This window comes from Myxocyprinus asiaticus, chromosome 3, assembly GCF_019703515.2.
Source record: "Myxocyprinus asiaticus isolate MX2 ecotype Aquarium Trade chromosome 3, UBuf_Myxa_2, whole genome shotgun sequence".
NCBI classification, from domain to species: Eukaryota; Metazoa; Chordata; class Actinopteri; order Cypriniformes; family Catostomidae; genus Myxocyprinus; species Myxocyprinus asiaticus.
This window is the reverse complement of record NC_059346.1, coordinates 38,208,900-38,235,000: the sequence shown is the minus strand read 5'-3', so window position 1 is coordinate 38,235,000 and position 26,101 is coordinate 38,208,900. Positions and strand designations below refer to the sequence as shown.

The window sequence follows — 26,101 nt, the reverse complement described above, 5'->3', positions numbered from 1 at the left end:
CACGAGTCCTCACATTTACCGTTTCGCTGCTTTTCTCTTTTTCGCCCACCACTGGTAATTGCATAAGCCATAATGTTAGTGTCCCAATAAATTCACACTTTCATACCTGCTGTGAACACTAAGGTTTAAACATATTTAAATTTGACATTTGCCAAATCTAATATATCTGGGGAAACAAAGGTAATTGCAACAAGAACACTTTTTCTTAAACTTTGCAAGAAAGACAGTGTCAAATTTGGCAGAAAGCAATAAAAACACTTGAACAACATAGTCAAACCTGCATTAAAAATAATCTGTACTACAAGGTACACATTTTTAGATTACTTAGATTACTTTTCAAATTACTTCAAGGAACAGTTCACCCAAAAATGAAAAACATCTCATCATTTTTTCTTCTGCAGGACACAAAGATTTTTAGAAGAATATCTCAGCTTTGTACGTCCATGCAATGCAAGTGAATAGTGACCAAAACTTTGAAGCTCAAAAAAAGCACATAAAGGCAGCATAAAAGTAATCCATAAAACTCCAGTGGTTAAATCCATACCTGTGTCCAAAACGACACGCTACACTCTATGCACTCAGCCATGTAGTGTATGCATTTTCAAAGAGTAGTATCGTCCCAAAATGGAACACTTGAAGGATTAGTTCACCCAAAAATGAAAATTCAGTCATTGTTTACTCACCCCGGTGTTGTTATAACCCCATATGACTTTCTTTCTTGTTCTTAACACAAAGGGAGAATTTGTGGATAAATGTTGTGCTCAGTGATGTCATATGATGACAGTTTATGGTGACTACCTCTTCAAGATTCAAAAGGATGCAAAAGTATAATTTAGAAGTCTAATAAATTATTGTGTGCGAGTCATGTCTTGTTCTGAAGGAATACGATAAGGTTTGGTGAGAAACAAACTGAAAACTAATGTATTATTTAGTGAAACCCTTGACAACCGTTGATCTCCTGTGCGTGTTCATGAGACAGACTGCTGGCGAGCTCTAGCTTCTTGCACGAGAGCAGTAGTTACTGCACGTGCGAGATGGGGTGTTCAAGCGAAAACTTGTTTCTTTTCACTTCAACAGGACCACCAGAAATATTAATAACAGAAAACACAACATAGCCACACACACACACACACACGTTCAGAATGGATAAGTGACAGACATTCCTGCTCCCTCCGCCTTGCTCTCTGGTTCTTCCACTTCACTTTCGGTAGGCAAAACCTCCAAAGAACGGCGGTCTCCTGTACTCTCTGTCTGACTGAATCTAGGTGTGTATGTGTAGCTACCTTCAGCCCCATTACTCTGTTTGATTGAGAACTCCAGTTCAAACAAATAAGGCTGGGCATTGAAATTCATCTATTTTTCGACTACAAACTCTTCAGACATGATTTGTAAGTTCTGTTCTCCGGTTTGTGTGCAGCATGTTGTGTTTTATGTTGTTAATATCGCTGGTGGTCCTGTTGAAGCGAAACTAAACAAGTTTTTGCTTGAATGCCCCATCTCACGCATGCAGTAACTACTGCTCTTGTGCAAGAAGCTCTAAAGCTCACGTGCAGTCTGTCTCATGAACACGCACAGGAGATCAACGGTCGTCAAGAGTTTCACTTAATACATTAGATAATACATTTCGGTTTATATCTCACAAAACCTTATCGTATGCTTTCATAACAATCACAAGTCTCATGAAACAATGTATTGCTTCTGAATTATACTTTTGTATCCATTTGAAGCTTGAAGAGTTGACATCAAGAGATGACATCACTGAGCACAAATAGTTTTTCACAATTTGTCCCTTTGTGTTAAGAAAAAAAGTCATATAGGGTTATAACAACACAGGGGTGAGTAAACAATGACTGAATTTTCATTTTGGGTGAAATATCCCTTTATCAGTTTTTTATTACACTGAAGCATTCGATGTTTAACAGCTGACAGAAGTGACATTTATAAGTGCATGGAATATGCTGCCACTAGCTTTAGCGCGTTAGCCAACCTCGGTTCAACACTTGTATCTTAAACAACGTACATATTCACACAGCTTGGGGTAATGTTAAAGCATTCAACATTTGTGAGGTGCTGTCTTCACTGAAGTTTCACTTGATGCCATATTCTCCATTATTTACAATTATATTTTCAGACCAACATCACAGCCAGGTATCTCCACCCCTTCCGCTTTATACAGGAAGCCGCATGCGCTGAGTGCATGAAGTGTCCAATATTCCACACTCTGTTTTGACGGTAGATAAAGTGCATCAGGACACTTCTTTTTGCTACATTTTCAGTGATAACATACTACTTACACTACAACATGGTGAAGAACAGTGAAGAATAGTGCAGAAGTGTGCAGTTTGGGAGGCACCTCATATCTTCTGAAGCGATCCAATCGGGTTTGGGTGAGAGCAGACCAACAATATAACATTTTCACTATAAATTTCCTTGGTGATCATGATTTCAAGATCGATTACACGTCATGGCACCATCAAGCGCTCTGCATATGTGTCAAGTGCTAGGAAGTGTAATCGAGCTTGAAATTATGTTCGTGCCTAGTGACTGCAATGGCAAGATGTACAGTGAAAAATAAGTTTCATTTTAGTCTGTTCTCACCCAAAACAATTTGGATCATTCAGAAGACATTGATTTAACCACTGGAGTCATTTGGATTACTTTTATGCTGACTTTATGCTTTTTGGAGCTTCAGAGTTTTGGTCACGATTCACTTGCATTGTATGGACCTACAGAGCTGAAATATTCTTCTAAAAATCTTAATTTGTGTTCTGCAGAAGAAAGTCTTACACATCTGGGATGGCATGAGGGTGAGCAAATGATGAGAATTTTCTTTTTTGGGTGAAATAATCATATAGCAAAAAACACAAAATATTTAAAGACATTTAAGATTTGTGTAAATGTGATAAACAACTGTCATGTGCAGTCATGGTTTTCTCATGTTGTTTTCACGCTTCAAAAATTCAGTCAAAGAAACACAAGTGTCAATAATATAAACAGTTACACCTACAAAGTTACACTTCACCTAGAAAAAGTCATGCATCAGACTACCAAAAATGTCTGCATTAAATAAAAATAAAAAAAAGCAATTGATCTGAATAAACAAGAGGAAACAATGACTATCACAGTACCCAATCAAAACGTCAGTTTTCAAATGTAAAGGTTAAATTGGGTGTTAATCACTCACCTAAAATGAAATTGTACTGAGCCAACTGAGCATTCCTGATCTTCTTGTTTAGCGTGCAGCCTGAGTCTAGATCAACATCCGTCATCAACCCTACATGATGGAACTCTTGTTGTACCTTAGTTAGAAAAGTGGTTGTGATTGTCAACATTGACTTTGCAGTGTATATGCTGGAAACAGAAGAGCTAACAAATATCATTGTGTTCTAAATTGCACGCTGGGCTTACTCTTTGGGCATAGTCTTCACAAGTGGGTCCAACAGGAACAACCATGACCTGATTTGGTGATAGCCACAGTGGCCTGAAACAAAAGCAGTTAATTAATTTTAGAAAAATAAAATTATTGTATTTGCAAATTTTCTGCCCTACAAAGTCAAAATGCAGTAACTGCACACTCTCTTTTCTCTGAATATGAGCATAGCCTAACCTGTATATTTCAGGACAGATCATAGTCTAAGAGACCCAGATTTTGGTCATAAGTCAATTTTGACTAAATGTGTAGTTACTGCATTATACCTTTGCATGGCAGTATAGTGTGTGGCAAATTTTACAGAAAGTTATGTCAGAGTTTGTCCTCAGCCATACCACTTTCCACCATAGTTTTCAGTGAGGATGGCGATCATCCGTTCCACTGAGCCCAGGATTGCTCTGTGGATGATCACGGGTCTCTTCTTGTCATCACCATCATGGCTGAAGAGAGAAAAGGTCTGAGTTGCTGATCCAGTAACTTACATAGTCCATCATGTTTGTTTTTTTTAGGTGAATTGCAGGAAGAGGAGTAGTGTAATAATCAAATGCAACCACAATGTGTCGCCATTGTACTGAGAACAGAAATTAGGAATCCGGCTGTTGGGGGTTTGCTTAGGTATTTTCCTCTGACAAAATGAATGCTGCACCAATATAAAGCAAAACTACTGTATATTAAGGTTTTTAAGGAACACCTTACATTTAAATTGTGTCTTAAAGGGATAGTTTATCCAAATACTGAAATGCTGTCATCAATCTTTCAACTTTGTTTTGTTCCAAACCAGTATAACTTCCTTCTGTAGAACAGAAAAGGAATGTTACACTTAATGTTAGCCTCTGTCACTATTCACTTCCACTGCATTTCCCCCCCCATACAATACACCTTATTCCTACACCCCGTGATGCTTTGCGTGAAATGTGGGAGGCACTTCCGCTAATAAGTAAACACAGTTGTAGTTGCATTATACGTTCAATCAATTTTTCGTTGCGGTGTTGATCATACATTCATACTGCTAGATGTGTGAGCACAGTCTGACAGAGCATAATAAGGACAATATACAGAAGCCGTTCCATCTTTAAAGGAATAGTTCACCCAAAAATGAAAATTTGCTGATAATGAGAGGGATGACGTAAGCTTGTTGGTAAGGTCAAGCGTCACGTGAAGGAGTCAGGAAGCGCGTCACTGTTTTTTCTTTTTTATTATTATTATTTGGAAATGATTTTTTATTTTATTTTAGATTGTTTTGAAATTGTTTTGGACTGTTTTGGTTTGTGAACGGCATAAGTTTCTCCTGTAAACAATGACGCGCTTCCTGACTCCTCCACGTGATGCGTGACCTTACCAACGAGCTTACGTCATCCCTCTCATGAGCGCATGTCACAGAGATGTACGGAAGCAAACATTTGTAGTTAAAAAATATATAAGTATTGTTTTGTTTCTAAAAATAATCATTCGTTAGGGTTCAGAAGACCTTTATTTGTTGACTGGACTAAATATACTTTTTTGGACCATCAAAAAATGGAGGACATTCACTTGCATTGTTTAGAGGAGGAGGCCTAAAATGAAATCTTAAGTCTTAAATTCTGTTTTGATGAAGAAAGAAACTCAGATACATCTTGGATGGCCTGAGGGTGAGTAAATTATCAGCAGATTTTCATTTTTGGGTGAACTATTCCTTTAATAGAGGTTTGGGAGAACGATTTAAAGAAGTGGACTCAGGATATACAGTTGAAGTCAGAAGTGTATATACACTTAGGTTGAAGTCATTAAAACTAATTTTTTTTTTTTACAACTCCACAGATTTAATATTAGCTAACTATAGTTTTGGCAAGTCGTTTAGGACATCTACTTTGTGCATGACACGAGTAATTTTTCCAACAATTGCTTACAGAGAGATTGCTTCACTTTAAATTGACTATAAATCACAATTCCAGTGGGTCAGATGTTTACATACACTAAGTTAACTGTGCCTTTAAGCAGCTTGGGAAATTCAAGAAAATTATGTCAAGACTTTAGGCAATTAGCCAATTAGCTTTTGATAGGAGGCGTACTGAATTGTGGATGTATTTTAAGGCCTACCTTCAAACTCAGTGCCTCTTTGCTTGACATCATGGGAAAATCAAAAGAAATCAGCCAAGACCTCAGAAAAAAAAAAACTGTGGACTTCCACAAGTCTGGTTAATCCTTGGGAGCAACTTCCAAACACCTGAAGGTACCACGTTCATCTGTACAAACAATAGTATGCAAGTATAAACACCATGGTACCACGCAGCCATCATACCGCTCAGGAAGGAGACACATTCTGTCTCCTAAAGATGAACGTAGTTTGGTGCGAAAAGTGCAAATCAATCCCAGAACAACAGCAAAGGATCTTGTGAAGATGCTGGTGGAAACAGGTAAGTACAAGTATCTATATCCACAATAAAACGAGTCCTATATCGACATAACCCGAAAGGCTGACCAGCAAAGAAGCCAATGATCCAAAACTGCCATAAAAAAGCCAGACTACAGTTTGCAAGTGCACATGGGGACAAAGATCTTACTTTTTGGAGAAATTTTCTTTGGTCTGATGAAACAAAAATTGAACTTTTTGGCCATAATGACCATTGTTATGTTTGGAGGAAAAAGGGTGAGGCTTGCAAGCCGAAGAACACCATCCCAGCCGTGAAGCATGGGGGTGGCAGCATCATGTTGTGGGGGAGGATTGCTGCAGGAGGGACTGGTGCACTTCACAAAATAGATGGCATCATGAGGAAGGAAAATTATGTGGATATATTGAAGCAACATCTCAAGACATCAGCCAGGAAGTTAAAGCTCGGTCTCAAATGGGTCTTCCAAATGGACAATGACCCCAAGCATACCTCCAAAGTTGTGGCAAAATGGCTTAAGGACTACAAAGTCAAGGTATTGGAGTGGCCATCACAAAGCCCTGACCTCAATCTGATAGAAAATTTGTGGGCAGAACTGAAAAAGCATGTGTGAGCAAGGAAGCCTACAAAACAGACTCAGTTACACCAGTTCTGTCTGGAGGAATGGGCCAAAATTCCAGCAACTTATTGTGAGAAGCTTGTGGAAGGCTACCCAAAACGTTTGACCCAAGCTAAACAATTTAAAGACAATGCTACTAAATACTACCAAATTGTATGTAAACTTCTGACCCACTGGGAATGTGATGAAAGAAATGAAAGCTGAAATAAATAATTATCTCTACTATTATTCTGACATTTCACATTCTTAAAATAAAGTAGTGATCCTAACTGACCTAAGACAGGGAAAGTTTTCTACGATTAAATATCAGGAATTGTGAAAAACTGAGTTTAAATGTATTTGGCTAAGGTGTATGTAAACTTCTGACTTCAACTGTATGTAGAGCTATGAACGGCATATTTTATCCCTGAGCTCCCTGAGCTTATTATCATTTAATGTAAGAACTTTGACTCGTTAATGGATATTATTTAATAAAAGTGAATGTTTGTTACTGATTGTAAACCTCCCTGCCCTGGGTGCCGTGACGAGTTTGCGTGACACACACATGCATCTCGACGAAATGGGAGTTAAAGATTTCCGCAGAAGTCCGACATTAAGTGTCATTAAGTTGCACTTTTCCTAGTTGAAAGGTGGAAATTTCAACTCCCAGAATTGAATGGAACACTTCATGAATCATCACAGCAACAACATTACGGAACATCGCGGCTTTCCCCACAGGAGCGAACACTTGGAGACACACACACACACACACACACACACACACACACACACACACACACAGCATGTGGCAGTGGACTCAATGCGCTGAAGCAATGCATGTACAGCAGGCGAATGTTTCAAACAGCTAGACAGAGTGCAGCTAAATGGAACAGAATGCAGCTTCTTCAAAACTGAAATTTAACTGAACACGCATATTAAAAACGTGATGGTTAATGGCGTCTCCTGGTAAGCCAACAGCGATTTGAAAATAGACGGTTCAGACAGTCACTAAAAAAACTGGTGCATGCTTACTAAGATTACTACGGTAACCTGAAGGAAGAACAGACAGATGTGTGTTGTGCACATTCTTTCATTGAATGTGCACATAATGACAAAATATGATGCCATTACATTTTGATTATGCAATCTTTTATACATTTTGTAACAGATTATTTTATAACAGCCTATAATAATGAATAGACGATACACTGGAACTGCAAGATGCAATGCAGCAGCCAAAGACATTTGTCAGATATTATATATACAGTTATGTACATCTCATTGCCCCTTGAGTACTCTACGACTAATTAGTCCGAGTACTCGAGTAGACAAAATGACCAAAATGCCCATCCCTACTCTGTTTATTGACTGATTGCACATTACATGTTGGCCTTGTACGCATGTTTCTCAAACCATTTGTAACATTTGCTGTAACACAGTGCCATCTACTGGATTCTCGAAGAACAACAGGTATTGGTAATTAATGCATATCATCACAGTATTACGATGTATCTTGGGTGATTCGATCACATATGGTCAGGCGAGACACATCGCTGTTGGTCGCACAAATGCATCTCCTGTGAGCACTTGTGATTGTTTTTCATGGGGAGGGTTTCATGATGACATATAGCATCACTACATCATAAATTAATAAACCGGAAAAATGTCACAAAAGACAAAGCATGGAAAAATGGTGCACCAGGTACAGATGAAATTTCAACTAAGTGCACATGAAGACACACTGAAGAAGATCTGTAAAGATCTCGTACATGCAAGCTCTTTTTCAATTTTTACGATCGGACAGTTATTTCCTTTTAAAGCCATGTTTCACCAGAGTCATGAACAGTTTAAACTCTTGATTTAGCGCAGCGGCTAACTGACAGATAAGGAGTGGCGCTTCGCTGCATCCCGGAGTGTTTACAGCATTTCAAATGTGTTTTTGACTACCTCCATATGTGTTTTTTGTGATTCAATCACAAAAGGTTTTGCACCTGTATATAGTGCTGATCACTTGTCATCAGATCATCCGAATCACATCCTAATACCAGCTGTAAACGGGGTCTAAATGACCGCTGCCCACATTAGCGAATGCTACAGAAAGACTTTACAGAAGTTCATCCCACATCTGTTTCCCCAGTAAGACCGACAGGAATAAGGTGGATAAAAGTGCATAGTGACTGAGGCTAACATTCCGCCAAGCATCCGCTTTTGTGTTCCATGGAAGAAACTCATATGGGTTTGGAACATGATGTTACTGTACAGTAAGTGATTGAAATGACTTCTCAGAATTCTCAGTTTTGAGTGAACTATCCATATAAATGGGCACTCACTGACTTTGACTGAAAGTCAATATTTAATTCAGGTGCAGATTAAACGTTATTTAAATAGTAAAGGAAAAGTATTTAGTAAATGTACCTTACAAAAGTGAGATTGAAGCGAATAGGCAACTGAAAGTCCAGCTGAATGGTGGCACATTGGTGATACCTGCCAATGGCATCCTTTATCTGAATGTCAATCTGAAACACCAAAAAACACCTGAGTACAAAAAGTAAATTAATACAGGCTCATACTAAGCTTTATTTATCTGTCTTTTTATACCTTTGGTCCATAGAATGCTCCATCACCAGGATTCAGAACCCACTTTTCCCCAAAATCATTCAGACTGTTCTCCAGTTGCTAAAGCAACAGTGAAATTAAGGGGGGGTTTATTAAGTCACAGCATTTTACAATGCATCAATTTGTTATGTATTTCATGAGTCAATGAAATTACTACAGATTAATGTAAATAGTTAACACTTATAAAAATAACATGTTCTAGAACTTAATGAGATGACATTGTACATCTAAAATGACACCATATAACAGGTACATTTTGTTTTTTTATGTTTAAAATAATTTTCATACTTTCTCAGCCTGGTCCCACACTTCAGGCTCTCCAAGGAACTTCTCTGGCCTGGTGGAGAGGTTGAGTTTGAAGGTGAAGCCAAACACATCATACACTGTACGCAGGAAGTCTAGGCAACCCTTTATCTCGGACTCAATCTGATCAATGAATACAAACCAACTATTAGCTGATGAAAACCCAAAAAATCAAGTGATGAGCTCATGGACCAAACATGGTAAAATGGCAAATCACAATAAATGCAGCATGAAGTATTTCATAGTAACATGCCTGGTCCATAGAGCAGAAGATGTGAGCATCATCCTGTTGGAAGCGCCGGACTCTGGTCAGGCCAGTTAAAGCTCCTGATAACTCGTTGCGGTGCAAGACCCCAAAGTCAGCCATACGAAAAGGCAGTTCCCTCCAAGAGCGTGGCCGATGGTCAAACATCAGACTGTGAAACAAGAAAAAGTTGGGCTTTTTTTTATTATTTATTTTTATGAGCCCTAACTGATTTGCCTTGCTTAACTTGATACTTATTGCATAGAAGTATTGTTCTATACTGTCAACAATGCATGTTACATCTACCACATACTCTCTATTAAAGGGTTAGTTCAGCCAAAAAGAAAAATTCTGTCATCATTTACTCACACTACTTCTGTTCCAAACCCAAATGAATTTCTTTCTTCCATGGAAAACAAAAGGAGATGTTTCTGCCTAACTTCTTTTGTGTTCCACAGAACAAATAAATTAATGGGTTAGGAGCAGCTTGAGGGTAAGTAAATGAGGACAGAATTTTTATTGTTGGGTGAACTATCGCTTTAAGTAATCTGCAATGTCTATAACTTCTGTTGCTTAGTTAAAGTTATTGAATAAAGAAAGATTTTGTACCAGTGTCCAGGGCAGTTCATGGGCTTAAGTGCAAAGATCTCCTTCTCCACTTCAAAAGAGAACATGTTTTCGCTGTAATGTTGCCAGTGCCCTGAGGTTTGCCAGAGTTTGCTGTTGTAGATGTTAGGCGTGACCACTTCCTGGAATCCCCTCATCCTGTATTCACTCTGAAAGTTAAAATACATTGCAGTCAACCACAAGAAATAACAGTCCATAAAAACACATAAATATTCAAGTGGTTGGCCCACAATGGCCCACAATAATTAACAGGGACCAAACTATCCATTACATGGTCTACTGAACCGTGACATCTATAAAACACAATTTAGCATGACCTAAGAGACCTCAGCAAACCCAGCTCCACATTACACCCTTGTTTCATTGGGTATTGTAATCTTTAAAATGTATGATATCTGCTCTGTGGTAACAGAATTTTCTATAAATTCTATTTGAGAATACTCACCCTAATGAACTCGATCAGCGTGTTATAGATGTAGGCTCCTTTAGGGAGAAAGAAACAGCTACCTGGGCTCAGGTCATGGAAGAAAAACAAGTCTTGCTCCTGGAAAGACAAAACAAGGATAGCAAAAAGAGAGAGAGAGAGAGAGAGAGAGAGAGAGAGAGAGAGAGAGAGAGAGAATAGCATTATATATTAAAAGAAAAACAATTAATGGACTGATATGAAATTCAAAGGAAAATCTAAAAGGAAACAAATGAAAGACAAAAACAAATGACTGAGACAAAAACTAGGACAAATGGCTGATTAACACTCTTGTTTTAGTTGTGACAAAGTGTTCCCCGTGCACACATCAGCGAGCTCATGAACAGATGGCACATTAAGGAGACAGACATCTGCCTTGTTTATGGGCAAAGACTCTGTTCTCTCCCCTCCAGCCCACCTATCAGACCTGTCTACTGTCACCCCGCGAGACTCCCTGCACACTGCATTAAATGTCATTAGCATACCAAGGCATCCCCATGTCCCCCATTGTGAGCAGTTTCGCCCCCAGATGTTCAGTGCAGAAAGCCTTTTATAAAATTGTATGCGCTGCTAACTTCTCTTTGTAATGATTAATTTCAAGGACAGAGATGTATACATACAGGTCAGTGTTTCAGTGCAAAGATTTAACTTTCCCCAACAATCTGAAGTCAACAACAGCCTTCTGCAACAACAGCCAGAAGAATCCAGAGAGGGCTGAACAGGCAAATGTCAGCAGCGTCATTGCCATGTCTAGCATGCCCGCATTGAAAAGCCTCTCCCTATAGAATCACGTTAAATGTAGTGGTTGACCGATGTGGATTCTTCAATGGCCAATGCTGATAATAATAACTAGAGAGCAGGTTGGACGAAGGCCGATACGAATGCAGATAAACAGTATATAATTTAACAACAGCAAATCAGATTTACACAAAATTTCTAAAGTACAAATTTGCATTAACTTGAAAAGAAAAAACCTTGAAAACAGACATTGCTGACCATCCTTTGACAAATCTATTAGTAGATTTTGGAACTGACATAAGGGAATGTTAACACTTCTGTTAATCAGCCAAGTGAACACTGTTATCGGCCGATAAGATAAATCGCAGAATGGCCAAATATCGCCCGATATATCAGTCTATCACTAGTAAACAAACAGCCTTGTGTATCCACCTTCTGGAGGAGAGAGTCACAAAGCTTATGTGCATCTTACGTTGCAGAGAAATGCTGGACGCATCTGACTTCACATCAGCAACATGCTTCTGTGCTTCATGCTTCAAATACATAAATTAGCCATGTCAGAAGTTAAATTACATAAGCTAACGATTGTTATTTGGTAGTTGTTAGTAAGCTAAAAAATGTGGCAACTTGCATTTTTTTATACTCCAACTTAAAGCTTAAGTATGTATTTTCTGCGACACAAGCACCACTGAATGGAATTGCAAAAATAAACAATGTTTTCAAAACAGCTTTCTGAATACGCCCCTCATTTGCCGTTGATCAAACAAAGATAACGTTGTTCGGTGGGGTCTAAGTGGTTTGGTCAAGACAAACACAGGAATTTTCATAGCTCCACAGAGACAGTGTTCACAGTTTTTGAGAAAATCGAACTATGAATGTCTTACTCATAGTTGTCTCTGCATATTAAACTGGGATAGAAGAAAGTATTTTAACAATGAAAAAAGTTACATGCAATTTTTGTAACTTTGCCTTCTGATTTAGTTTGGAGTATTTTTTTGTATTAGACATTAATTCACTTACTTGGAAACACAACTATAATGAAGAAGTGTTTATCCTTCATTTGATTTGATTGCATTACAATTGTATCACATAGTCCATCATAAACAAATAATATAAAAAATAAAAATGTCCCCATTTGTCCAACACATTTTCTTAGCTGAAACTATAATACAGGTTACTGTTTGGGTTTGCAATTGACGTATGAAAGCCTTCTATAATTTATTTTATTAGACCGTGCTTTAAACTAGCACTAAACCATTAGTATATTTAATTCTTAACAAGTACTGATGATTAACATATTCCATAGGATTGAATAACCTTTGCTAGGAGTCATCATATTCTTGGAGTGGCATTCCATGAATACATCTGGATGTGACATAGGTTTTTGTGATGTGCTGCCACATGCATTTGTGGCTTATCTATAAACATTACCCATGCCTGTTTATGACAAAAATCAGCAGTGGGTTTTGCTTATGCATGCATATACTTCTACACATACCCGTCCCAGTTTGCGATGATCCCTGTTCTTGGCTTCTTCCTGGAATTTCTCCCATTCTTTCAGCATCTTAGGATCAGGGAAAGAGATGCCATAGATCCTTTGTAGGCTTTCCATGTCAGCTTTGCCCTCCCAGTACGTAGAGGAATTCTGTGATTATACATCATGTTGCAGAGACAAAAGCCTACACCACATTAAGAACTGAACTGCTCAGGAAAAACTAGGACCTAGGGATTATGTTTTAAAATATAGGGAAATTTTTATTGATAATTTGTGCCATTTTAAAATGTTTGTAAATTTGTAGATATGTTCTCTAAGGATACCTAAAAACCAATTAAAGAATGACTGAATTCCGCACCTTGTGGATTTTCAATGCCTTGATCTTTCCAGTATGTCTTACATGAGGCCCTCTGCACAAGTCAATCAATGGGCCACACCTGCAGAAAAAGCAAAAATAACTTCTTAAGAGACAATAAACTAAAATATATTAGCACTCAAACGTTGACTAAAACATACACTACCAGCCAAAGGTTTGGACACACTTGACAATTTCATTAAAAACACCTTTTTATCTAAAGGCTTAATACTTAAATGCTTGAATGTAGTTTTGTTGCAAAATATAAACTGTGACTATATTTGAATTTTTTAACCTACAGTAACACATTTTTTTTCATTGACTAGTGACGAAAAAGCAGCCAACAAGTGCCCCGCATACAAGGGAACTCATTCAGAAACATTTAAGAGTTTGCAGAGCTCTTATCTAGGCTGCTTTGAAGAAGCTAAAATACACAGTTTTATAGTTTTGATTTATTACATTTATGGTTGTTAAAATGCCCATACTTCCAAATGTGTCATTTCAAAGTTTTGATGACTTTACCATTATTCTAAAATGTGCAATGTAGTAACAATAAGTAGGTGTGACCAAATCTTTGACTTGCAGTAAGTGACAAAATATCCTGCAAAGGTATATGTTCTTGCAACCAAAAATCAGACCTGTAAACTGTAGTTGTGGGGGTGGTAACCTTCTCATTCAGGATCCTGCACTTGAACTTGTTGTACTGAAAAAAGAGAGATGCACAGACCTCACTAGTCTGAACTTCAAGACACTCGATGGTTAACGGCTAAATCACTGCATGAGCTCATGCTTTTCCTCTTACAAAGGAAGCATCTACCTTGAACATTTCTAAAAGAGTCTCTTTCTTCACTTCCAGCCTCTCAAAGGGCTGTTTCTCTTTGATGATCTTCTTACACAAGTTCTCCAGACAGGGGAAATCATTACTCGATACACCTCTGAGAAAAGGGGGGAAGGAAGTAGAAGATAATATATGAGGATATAGGAAGAAAAGGACACAAAAGTGCATTAGTAAACAAAAGCACTTAAATAAAACCTAGAATGGCAGAGAATTACCAAACATCTCACAGATGCTGGCAACTAAAGAAACTTTATTATATGTGACTCATACAGGCAAAAGTAAGCACTGCATTTTCAGAAGACTACCTGTTCTGGACATGACAGGACCACGCTACAAACAACCAGGCACAGCATGACAGTGATATTATCAGACTGAATAACATTTGCATAAATTGACTTTCAATATGAAAATTAAATTTATTATGCATTTTATATTCCTTCCTGCTTAACTAAAGCCACTGAAAATATTCACGCTCTGGCACATATTTCTAAACAAAAGATGCCAATCAGAAAACAACTGACTTTGTCATTTTTATGGGTGACAACAGTCGTTAAGTGTGATATAACACAAGACCTGGGATCTATAATACTATGAAATATATAATATGTAATATATATGTCATAATAAAAAGTACTAAAAAATATGTAATACTGCTGTTCTATTGCAGAAGTCCAACTTGTTATATTAATAAAAGAAAATCTAAATAAAAAAAAAGAGAATATGTTTGACACTCACTCGTTTTCAAGAAACATATCATAGTAAAAGCCATTCTCGATGGGGGGTCCATAACATAGGCAGCCTCCATAAACTCTCTCCATGGCCTCTCCCATTATGTGGGCACTAGAGTGCCAATAAACCTAAAGAGAACACAAAATGTATCATAAGCAACACCAGAAAACTCTATTTTGAAAAAGAGATCATCTGCTAATGAGACTAAGATCTTGGCTGTACTTTACATTCTCTATAACTGACTGTAATTTCAGTAATAAACATTACATGTCTAAAGGGACACTACAGAAGGGACAATTCATTATGTGTTCTTCAGAATACATTACTCATCTGCTTCCACAGAAAATTATGTTTTCTTTTCTCATAATATATGTCATTAGCAGATGATTACTGCCACTGTAGACCAGTGTTCTTGCACAAGCATTACAAAGAATAACTTTAAAGCATCCTAAACGTACTGCTTGTGCTTCTTCGTCATCAAATTTGAGAAAAACAAGACTGCAGTCTTCCTCTAAGGGCCTGTCAAGATCCCACACCGCATTGTTCGCTTTGGCAATCACGGTGTTATCAGCGAGGCCTTGGCTGTTAAGAGCAAAAAAATAAAATAAAATAAAAAGTTAAGCTATTACATGAATTTGAAACATGATGTAACCAATCAACTAGGAAAACTATTTTTGGTTCCTTTCAATGGGTCTTCACAGGAAATGTGAAGTGTGCAATGTCTGCACCATTAGTGGCACCAAGCTGTTTCAAAACTGCAAAAATAATGTTGCAATTGCAAAAATAATGTCAGTTTCCAAAACACTCCCCATCTGGCATAGATACATTTGGCAAAAGAGGCCCCTCCCACCCATGGGGGAAAACGCATCTTGGTTACAATAGCTATCCATTCATTTCATTTGGTAAAATAAAGAGAACTATCCAATAGGTTTGTCTGTTTTAGAAGAAAAAACACTCGTTCTTTAACACATCAAATAAGCAAATAATCCAGAACTGATTTTTTTTTCCCATCACCAGATTTTTCATCCAAGCTAAACCTCTCCCCCAATATATGACAGACTGCAGACTGTAGCTATTGTTCATATAAAGCCACAGAGTTTACACTATTCAGAGAAAATCAACCTACAAATTGCAGTATTTTAAAGTAGTTTCTGCATTTAAAGTTGTCATCTTAGTCACAAATGTGATTGATAAATATCCCATTGGTTCAGGCTTCTTAGCAAAATCAGAAATGAAAATGTCTTACTGCATTACTAACCTGATGCCACAGGCAACCTGGTATGGTGTGGTCTTCCATGACTCCCCATCTACTACTTTTCCATCGGGCAGTGTGATCTTGATGGGCTTGTTGTCCTTTGCAGCTTTCTCAGCCAGCAGGGCATCATGTTCTTCCTTCAGCTTGTTATAAATGGACAGACGCTCCTCAATGTACTGAGGAGGAGGACTCAACTATAGAGGAGAAAAAGACAAAATATTTTAATGTACTGCAATCATTGCCATGACAATGTCCTATAGTCATTACGAAACTCTTAAGAGTCCTTTAATAGTGGATGAATCATAAATAATACCACACATCTCCATTTAACATCGTATACGTTACTGCACGGTTGGCTAACGTGTTCAGAGGACATGAACTGTCTTTGAAAATGTTATATTAGCCATTTCTGAACTAGGACCATCCTTGCATGTATGGTCCAATAAAGTGCAATCCTCTATAACAGTGAGTCCCAACCAGGGGTTTGTGTACCTCTGAGGGGAATTAAGCAGGTTTCAGGGGGTACTTTCACTTTGTGAAACCTGTAAAACTTAAAATAAAATGTTAGGGCTGTCAAATGGTTCAAATAACCACATTATTATTATTACTTTTTATTATTACACCATCAGATCCACTCTAAGGAAACACAGTAAATACGAGTTAAACGAACAAATTTCACATTTGGTGTCAACGAAGGGGTACTTAAGCCTTATTGGGTCTGTGGGGGTGCCAAAAACAAAAATGATTGGGAAGCAGCAGTGTTTTTATAACACAGGGTTAATGTAACGAAACACAGTAATACAAGTATTTAGTAAATACTGTATAGTAATGAAACTACCAACCTCAGCCTTGCCACCTGCCTCTCCACCAGCACTCTTACTTTTCTTCTTTCCTCCATCTTTGACATTCTAGGAAAAAGGAACAAGAGAGGGTGTCAGCTGTCAACAAGTTGGTATTAGTCGTTAACGTACAACTCAGACAAGTCACTCCACCCACTGTAAAGTGATTCAGAAAGCATACCTGACTGCACACATATAAATAACCAGACCAAGTTCAAATAATGTTAATCTATCGTCGTATTACACAAGAGTTAGCATACAAGATACAACAGCAACTAGCTCTAAATGTCTTTGAAACTTCATAAACACCTAAACCACAGTGTTTTAATTTGACAGCAGCATGCTTTAACTAGCTAGTCAGCTAAGCACTGTGACCGTATGGACACATCTGATACCTTCTTCTCTTCCACTTGCAGACCCTTCATCTGTTCGGTCACGATCTCTTCCGCCATATCAAAACGAAAATATTACAGGGACGAACATATAATACGATCAGCAATGTACAGATTTTTTTTAAACCTCCTTCAGAACCGGCATGCACGTTTTACCGGATATTGCAAAGAAACCAATGCTGATGCAACATTACAGTGATTTTCAGATATTATCCGTGATTGGCGACTCGCTGTGATTGACGTGAACGTAAACCAATCATCACGCAGAGCAGTTCCTGTATGACGGAGCACTTCAAAGTGCTGTCAAGGCAAGCCAGTCCACTCGGCAGCCATTTTTGGAAGGCTCCCATGCAGCAATTTTCTTTGTAAACAAACGTTATATAAGTAAAGCCCGAAATCTCCAAAACTGTTCTTCAAGATTACGATAAAAGAACATATTTCAAATCATCAGTATAATCTAACAGCAGTGGTATGATAAATGGTGCTTCTTTAGTTCAAATCACGCTAAAAACTATTTTCGGGCTGGTTCAGCTAATGCGCATGCGTGTTCTCGAGTTCACAGGTGATGTTTGTATGTAAAAGGTGATTGGCTCTTTTACCTGTAAGGCGGGACTTCCTTTTTTAACATTCGTTGGACGTTGGCAAATCATCTCTGACGTTGGGTGTTCCAATTTCTGCAATTCATTTTAATACCGGTGGTCCGTCTCTGCTAAACAGTCTCTGTCCACATCCTCAAATCCCCTATTGATCAAGGAGCGTAAATGAGTCTTTCTTTGGGTAAACTTTTGTAATTTTATTGAAATATATAATATAATTTATAATTATAGTCATAGTAAAGGCGATACGAGCGTTCTTGAGCAAAAGGCTTTCTCTCATACGTATAAAAACTTACGCGAAGCATAAATACACTAATGGCACCTGGTGGTCAGAAATACAAAGAGCAGATTTTTAAAATAACACAAATTCAACATGATAGGATAATAATCAAACAGCACCTCAGAGGTTACTTATGGAAGGGGCATTGATTTACATCTCGTATTTATAGCAAGATTGCTGGGTAGGATACATATTTACTTCTAACCTATTTTTCTAAAGCTTGTTTTTCACCTGTTATTGTGTTAATGCAGGGAAGTCTCATTTGTTTTATGAGTTATAAATCAAGATATAAGTGATAGGTCGTGCCTTTTGAACTGAAAGTTTATTATTGGGGAGTGATTTTGAAATTGAAGAAGGGTCATTAGTCTGGGTTTTTTATGCACAGTATTTATTGTAACCGTGCATGGGTTAAATATACAGGTGTGACTGAATAAGCCTCTACATTAACCAGAATTGGCCATAGTTTACACTGTGTATGTCTGCTATATTAAATGTGTGATAATTCAATTTAATTTTGTTTGTTTGTTTGTAGTTGGTTGGTTGGTTTTTCACACACTCATCAGAGCTCCAGTGTCATTGTTATCACTATGTAATAGCAACGCATGTGCATTTGCTTCATACTCCATGAAGGAGGATTTACATATTAATTTAGAAAGCTAATTGTTAAGCATTCCCAACAAAGGATATAAACTCAAGGGTGTTTTGGACTTTGAATGCCAGTGTAAATAAACCCCATGGATTGCAGTTGCACCCTGGCAATGTTTGGAATTTGTGGAACCGTATCATCTACTTGATTGCACATCCCCTTTTTTCTGCTCTTAAAAGCTTCTTAATTTTTAAAGGTGTTTTTGAGTAAATTTGTCATGTCCACCTACTCTCATGCATTTTGAAGCATGAACCGAGATAACATAAAACATGAGACAAAGACTACTGAAAGCCTCTAGGTTTGTCAGTTTAGCTTAAAGAGATGAGATAACATTTGTGGAAGTAAAAAAAAAAAAAAAAAATACAAATCCAAAAACATTTTTCCTTCAAATTATTCCATGCATCAGTTGAAATGTATGTGATTTTGGCAAACTGTTTCAATTTCCCCTCTGATGCAGTAAGACTATGACAGCATATATTGGATCAACAGAATAATCAGCTGTTTTTTTTTTTTTTTACTGTGATAATGACATGAACCCTGATAGAAATATGGAGGGATATTTTTAATAATTTTTTATGATTTATTATAAAAAAGAACATGCATTTATCTGCCCCTAAATAACATGCATTTAAAAGACATAAGAGTTTAATTAATAAACTACAGAAGGAATATCTAATTAAAATTGCTCACAACCCTTGATTTAAGCACCACTATTGTCAGTACACTTTGAAGTCTTCTCAAAGAAAGAGACTTTTCCCCCCAGGTAACATGAATATCGTCTGGGTTATGCTCCCCTTGTTTGTTTAATTCCACCCATTTAAACCATTTAGGATTGGACTGAGTGGAACAGGTGACTCCAATGGGTTTTAGATGGGGAAAAGGGTCTGTGTCTGCTTTTTAAACCACTTTTCTCAAAGGATGGGCCAATGGCTTATGAAAATCCACCCTGTGAATGTCAGTAATTTATTCTAGGGAGGTCATGCAGGCTTTAAACCATGCTTTGGCCTTTAGATGAAATGGTTTTGAGACATAAGAAAAAAAAAATTGTGTTCAGAGGTTTATTTCTACGTTGTGATGTCCTTATCGTAATTGTGGAACCACTTGGCTTGTATGTTTTAAAATTGATTGTTAAGGTCCGAATCTTTATGGCAATACAATCTTTTGTGGTTGTGCAGGGGGGGAAATCAACTTAAAGCTGAAATGTGTAACTTTTTCTGTGTTAAAATACTTTCACGTACCTCAGATTAATATGCAGAGACAACTGTAAGTAAGCCATTTGTTGGTAAAGTTTCTCATGAACTGTAATGTAAACACTGTCTCTGTGGCGCTATAAAATTCCTCTATTTGTTTTGAGCGAACTGTCCATACTGACACAATAACATTAGTCGATTTCTAATTGTGCCCCTGCACAGTAAAATTCAAGCTGGAAGGACCACCTTCATGTTTTCAGCAGGGGGCAGTAAGTGTAAAGCCAGCTGCATAGATGCGCAGCTGTAGAGGCAACAAACCACACTTATAGACAGCAGAAGATGAGAGGATACGTTCTTGCATTCAAACACAGCTGAATGGAGCGCAACTCCAATATTTCGAGACGTATTTTTATAAGTTTCAAACTACATTTAACTTGACACAGTGTCCTAAAACGCTGTTTATGACGCGACGCAACAAAAGTGAGACACTCCAAAACGGGTCCGTCTGACGTATGTGTACATAGACACGTCCTTAGAAAAGCCCTTGTAATACGTCTACCTCGGACACATTGACGAATTCAAAATGGATCGATGTGAACTGTAGGCCAAGATAGGCTATTTTCAGTGAAAGGAAATCAACAATATATTGCCTTCTAAAGTCACTTTTTGTTTTGACCAATCAATGCCTTATTGATTTGCAACAATAATGTAATGTATTTAATTTAATCTGAATTATTATATTTGTTGTCTACATTATTTTTAAAAACCATTTAAATCTGATTCTTTTTAATTATTTAATCATTATATATTGCATTGTTTTTATTTGAAGGCCTTTCTCTAAATTACTGATATATGCAGTTAATTTGATTAATCAATCTCCATATCATGTAGTTAATTTTATTAGAAATTGTATTAATTGACAAACCTATTTTAAACATATTTTTAAAAGTACTATTGATTTATTTATGTGTAAACTTTCTCAATGTGGGAAAAATTGCTGAGTGCTCCTTTAACAAAAGGCAGATACTTTAATGTGCATACATTGAAATAGTATTATGGGCTATGGACTGTATATTAGTTTAATAGTGACATAATGGTGACATAATTTATTGTGTTTCCAAAAACAATGTGCTTTGGCTTGATGTTTCATTGTGCATTCTCAGCTACTTGTCCTTGTAATTGCTATTAATGTGATTTGTGCAATTTATTGTAAGATGCAATGTAGTGCAGTTTAAAACTAACTGGCTCATGCCTTGCCTAATCACAGAACAGTGTTTGTCTATCAGTTTCTTTAATATCCCACTAGGAATATTAATTTCTCTATCCTCCACCTGTCTGGAAAGGCCTAAAGGTTAATAAGTGCAAATATTCCTGTGTAGTTAGAGTGAGCATACCGCACGGTCACACATATAAACTCAGTTAACCAGATGAAAGAGAGGAGCTGAAAATCTGGTCAGGTTCGAAGGAGTGTGACATTCAATTTCATGTACCAATACTCATTTAAGAATGCTAACAGTGACTTTCCTGTGAGGGTCAACATCCACAATGTTTAACAAAATCATTATGCATTCTCCAAACACACATAGGCAACACAGTTCTCATTACTCTCCTGAGCTATAACAAGAGTGTACTCGACACCTTCTCAGAGGGAAAAGAGAATATTAAAGCAAGAATGAATGCAAGAGAGAGAAGCCTCTGGCAATCCCCCCCTGCTCCTGACATGAAAACTCTTCGTTGAATAATGAGTTCCCTGCCTTTGAGATTGGTGCTGCAGTGTTTTTGTGTGCAGTGTTGTACTATGCAATCGCATTTCGAAGCTGAACTATTCATGCATCTTCAACTTGTTGCCATAGTTGGTAAGGATTAACTGCCTGTGATAAATGTGCCATCTGGTTAATACCTAGATTTAGAATCTGCTTATTGGGTTTTTTTATTTTTATTTATTTAAACTCTTAACGCACTCTCAATATGTGTATTAATAGAATCAGCATTTTCTAGTTACTTGCAACATCTCTCTCTCTCTCTCTCTCTCTCTCTCTATGTATATATATACACACATACATACAACAGTTATTTCTGGTCCTCGAATCTGATTGGACGAGAGACGTTCCATGAGTACTGATGGTCTGACACCATCAGCACTCAGACGCTTCACAGTGTGTATCACTCCGCTTGTGTTCGTGCCATTCTAAACTAAAGTGTAAGAGCAGTGCAGATGTGTTAAGAGCCATCTGTCTCTTTACATTTAATATTGTGACATTACATATTTTAGCCAGCAGGTGGAGGCAAAAGACCATTTTTGCTTGTAACATGAGCTAGTTGGTGACGTGAAGTCAGTCAGCATCACTCAGTGTTTACATTCAGCAACTACTACTACACTACTAAAGCTAGGAAATAGCTTTAAATGACTTTAACAACTTCAGCATTAAGGCTCATCACAGCTGAGAGACACAACAGACTGATTAATTACACAAACTCAAAGCGCTTACCTCTTACCGGACTTTCCACATTGGAGAGAAAATACTGTTCAGAGTGGTGGAGGAGACTGCGGTTTCTATAGAGAAAGACTTTTGCGCACCAGCTACAGCGAAATTGAGAGGAACACCCCCGCTTGGACGGCTATTTTTCCATTGAGAAAATAGGATGCATTTCACCAAAATGACATTATCTTCAGAAAGCTGACTAACAGACTACAGCATCACCAACAGGTGATTTCTCATGCTCTCTCTCTCTCTCTCTCTCTCTCTCTCTCTCTCTCTCTCTCTCTCTCTCACACACACACACACACACACACACACCCTCACACACACACCCTTGTTTCTCCAATAACATGTTAGAAACAGCCCAAGCTGTGATACTAGTAGTTCTGAAGTGATGTTTTTGAGAGGCTTGGATGCATCATTTTGGCTTGAACTAGCAACGGCAGATTCTGATCCGTTGCATAAGAAAGTAGTTCCATGCACAAATACGTTTTTTGTGACCGTACACGTTTTTCCTAATTTTTTTAAATGTACTTGTTCATTGAACTGTTGTATATTAATAAACACCTAAACCACAGTGTTTTAATTTGACAGCAGTATGCTTTAACTAGCTAGTCAGCTAAGCATTGTGACCGTATGGACACATCTGATACCTTCTTCTCTTCCACTTGCAGACCCTTCATCTGTTCGGTCACAATATGAGGACTTTATGAACTAACATGAACTAACAATAAATAATATTATATTTAGAGATTAACATTAACCAAGAATATTAAATGCTGTTAAAAATGACTGTTCTTGGTTAGTTCATGATACATAATGCATTAACTAATATTAAAGAATAGAACCTTATTGTAAAGTGTTACATTCACAGACAATTCTGTTTCTCTTTCTTTCTCATTATTTGAGAACAAACAAGTCAGGCACATATTTTGACTGAATTAAACACTAAAGTTATATATATAAAAAAAACGTTATCTTTTCAAGAAGATGACTTTCTGGTGTATTTAATAAATGCTCTCAGGTAACACTGTTACAAGATATTGTTGGGCCATATGTTCTGCTTTTTGTTATTTTCTCCTTAAATCTTTTTGTGCTGTTTCTCCTCTGTTTGTTTTCATCTGTCTTTCTATCCAGGGAGTGCCACAATCAGCAGTAGTTGATGGAATACAAGAACCTGAAGCAACTAAAGTATTCCCAGCACCTGCCAACCAAACACACACATTCACACACACAATTATTTTTAATGTTATTTTTTCATGGTGGGGACTTTCCATTGACTTTTATACTGAGATAATTCCTCTACCCCTAAACAGAACACTTTCAGAAACCTTTTTGCATTTTTAGATTTTCATTAAGACATACACACACGCACTGTCCACCCCTTCTTCCTCATTCTTGGTGAGGTAGCTGTAAATCCCCAGTGTGCTTTGTTTTGTATTTGTCAGCAGAAACAGGTCTGCCACTGCCCTCTGTTCAATCCAACCGTACATGCTCAGCCTTTAAATATCTTACCCACGGACCAAGAGAGTGCTGTGCACTTTGGATGCAAATGAACAAATTACAGTGACTGGATGGGACTGTGTAAGGCTGACAACCTTGTGTCTCACCTTGTGGTGCGAGCAGGGACTGTATCTGTAACTGTCATCACAGCAGGACAGATCAATCATATCCCTCAGCATGTGTAGTCTTGGTGAAAGGGCTGATGAACCCATGGCCTTCCTTTAAGCATAGAGAGGAAGAGGAAATAAATGAGAGGGTGGGAGCGGGACTAGAGCGGAGGAGGTCTGTCTAGACGTAAAGTGAAATGAATGTGATGCCTACTGTGAAATGTCATTCCCAGAGTTGGTAGTCTGACACTAGAGCTTCTGAATCAGAAAAATTTTGTTATTTTCCAAGAATACAATATCTCTCAATAGCATTTCAGTTCACCTCTTAAAATCTGTCATAGTCAGTCTCCACTGTCAAAGCTTGTTTTTATGTCTAAAGCTTTTTTGTCTTAAGTCAACTCAAGTGCGTGCATTTCAGCAAGACTATCTAAATTGCTCTTAAAAACTTGACAAACAGTACAACATGAGAGTTGACAGCAGGTGTCAGTAAAAGCACTATTTGTTGGCCTTCAGCTATTGGCATGCATTTCTCTGCACAAAAATCCACATTTGTCAAGGAATGTCCTTGACAAAGAATTACTATAAATTGTGACTAAACAGAATAGCATAGTTTCCTGTGAAGTTGGTGTTTAAATTTAGTGTAGAAAGTATATCTGTATGTAGAGATTTGAAGAATACAGGTAGTTGATTTCACAGAATGTGTGTGTGTATATATACTGTATACTGCATATACAGTTGAAATCATTAAAACTCATATTTTAACCACTCCACAGATTTAATATTAGCAAACTATAGTTTTGGCAAGTCATTTAGGACATCTACTTTGTGCATGACACAAATCATTTTTCCAACAATTGTTTACAGACAGATTGTTTCACTTTTAATTGACTATTTCACAATTCCAGTGGGTCAGAAGTTTACATACACTAAGTTAACTGTGCCTTTAATCAGCTTGGAAAATTCTAGAAAATGATGTCAAACCACTAGACAATTAGCCAGTTAGTTTCTGATAGGAGGTGTACTGAATTGGAGGTGTACCTGTGAATGTATTTTAAGGCCTACCTTCAAACTCAGTGCCTCTTTGCTTGACATCATGAGAAAATCAAAAGAAATCAGCCTAGACCTCAGAAAAAAAATTGTGGACCTCAACAAGTCTGGTTCATCCTTGGGAGCAATTTCCAAACACCTGAAGGTACCTTGTTCATCTGTACAAACAATAGTACACAAGTATAAACACCATGGGACCACGCAGCCATCATACCGCTCAGGAAGGAGATGTATTCTGTCTCCTAGAGATTTACGTAGTTTGGTGCGAAAAGTGCAAATCGATCCCAGAACAACAGCAAAGGACCTTGTGAAGATGCTGGAGGAAACCAGTAGACAAGTATCTATAGCCACAGTAAAACAAGTCCTATACTGACATAACCTGAAAGGCTGCTCAGCAAGGAAGCCAATGCTCGAAAACCGTCATAAAAAAGACTACAATTTGCAAGTGCACATGGGGACAAAGATCTTACTTTTTGGAGAAATGTCCTCTGGTCTGATGAAACAAAAATGTAACTGTTTGGCCATAATGATCATTGTTATATTTGGATGAAAAAGGGTGAGGCTTGCAAGCCGAAGAACACCATCCCAACCGTGAAGCATGGGGGTGGCAGCATCATGTTGTGGGGGTGCTTTGCTGCAGGAGGAACTGGTGCACTTCACAAAATAGATGGCATCATGAGGAAGGAAAATTAAGTGGATATATTGAAGCAACATCAAAACATCAGCCAGGAAGTTAAAGCTCAGTCGCAAATGGGTCTTCCAAATGGACAATGACCCCAAGCATACCTCCAAAGTTGTGGCAAAATGGCTTAAGGACAACAAAGTCAAGGTATTGGCATGGTCACCAGTTCTGTCTGGAGGAATGGTCCAAAATTCCAGCAACTTATTGTGAGAAGCTTGTGGAAGGCTACCCAAAACATTTGACCTAAGTTAAACAATTTAAAGGCAATGCTACCAAATACTA

The 26,101-nt window shown here is 37.7% G+C and overlaps 1 protein-coding gene across 2 annotated transcripts in view; it reads right to left on the bottom strand.

The window, feature by feature from the left end:
• The window catches only part of LOC127424527 (threonine--tRNA ligase 1, cytoplasmic-like), a 23,691-nt gene extending 522 nt beyond the window's left edge, over positions 1-23,169 (bottom strand). The window contains exons 1-19 of one of the 2 annotated variants that reach the window (XM_051669858.1): positions 23,134-23,169; positions 16,900-16,965; positions 16,061-16,251; positions 15,261-15,384; positions 14,809-14,930; positions 14,053-14,170; positions 13,874-13,938; positions 13,239-13,317; positions 12,884-13,030; positions 10,630-10,728; positions 10,167-10,333; positions 9,567-9,729; positions 9,299-9,436; positions 8,993-9,070; positions 8,810-8,910; positions 3,766-3,870; positions 3,409-3,481; positions 3,185-3,299; positions 1-51 (exon numbers count right to left, since the gene is read on the bottom strand). The exon at positions 1-51 is cut by the window's left edge and continues 522 nt beyond it. In XM_051669858.1, coding sequence (XP_051525818.1) covers positions 1-51; positions 3,185-3,299; positions 3,409-3,481; positions 3,766-3,870; positions 8,810-8,910; positions 8,993-9,070; positions 9,299-9,436; positions 9,567-9,729; positions 10,167-10,333; positions 10,630-10,728; positions 12,884-13,030; positions 13,239-13,317; positions 13,874-13,938; positions 14,053-14,170; positions 14,809-14,930; positions 15,261-15,384; positions 16,061-16,251; positions 16,900-16,965; positions 23,134-23,163 — 2,032 coding nt within the window. In that variant the 5' untranslated portion in view covers positions 23,164-23,169. Of the gene's footprint in view, positions 52-3,184; positions 3,300-3,408; positions 3,482-3,765; positions 3,871-8,809; positions 8,911-8,992; positions 9,071-9,298; positions 9,437-9,566; positions 9,730-10,166; positions 10,334-10,629; positions 10,729-12,883; positions 13,031-13,238; positions 13,318-13,873; positions 13,939-14,052; positions 14,171-14,808; positions 14,931-15,260; positions 15,385-16,060; positions 16,252-16,899; positions 16,966-17,291; positions 17,468-23,133 lie in introns of those variants that run through there. The other variant, XM_051669848.1, reaches the window with a different exon arrangement.
• Positions 23,170-26,101: the final 2,932 nt, after the last annotated feature.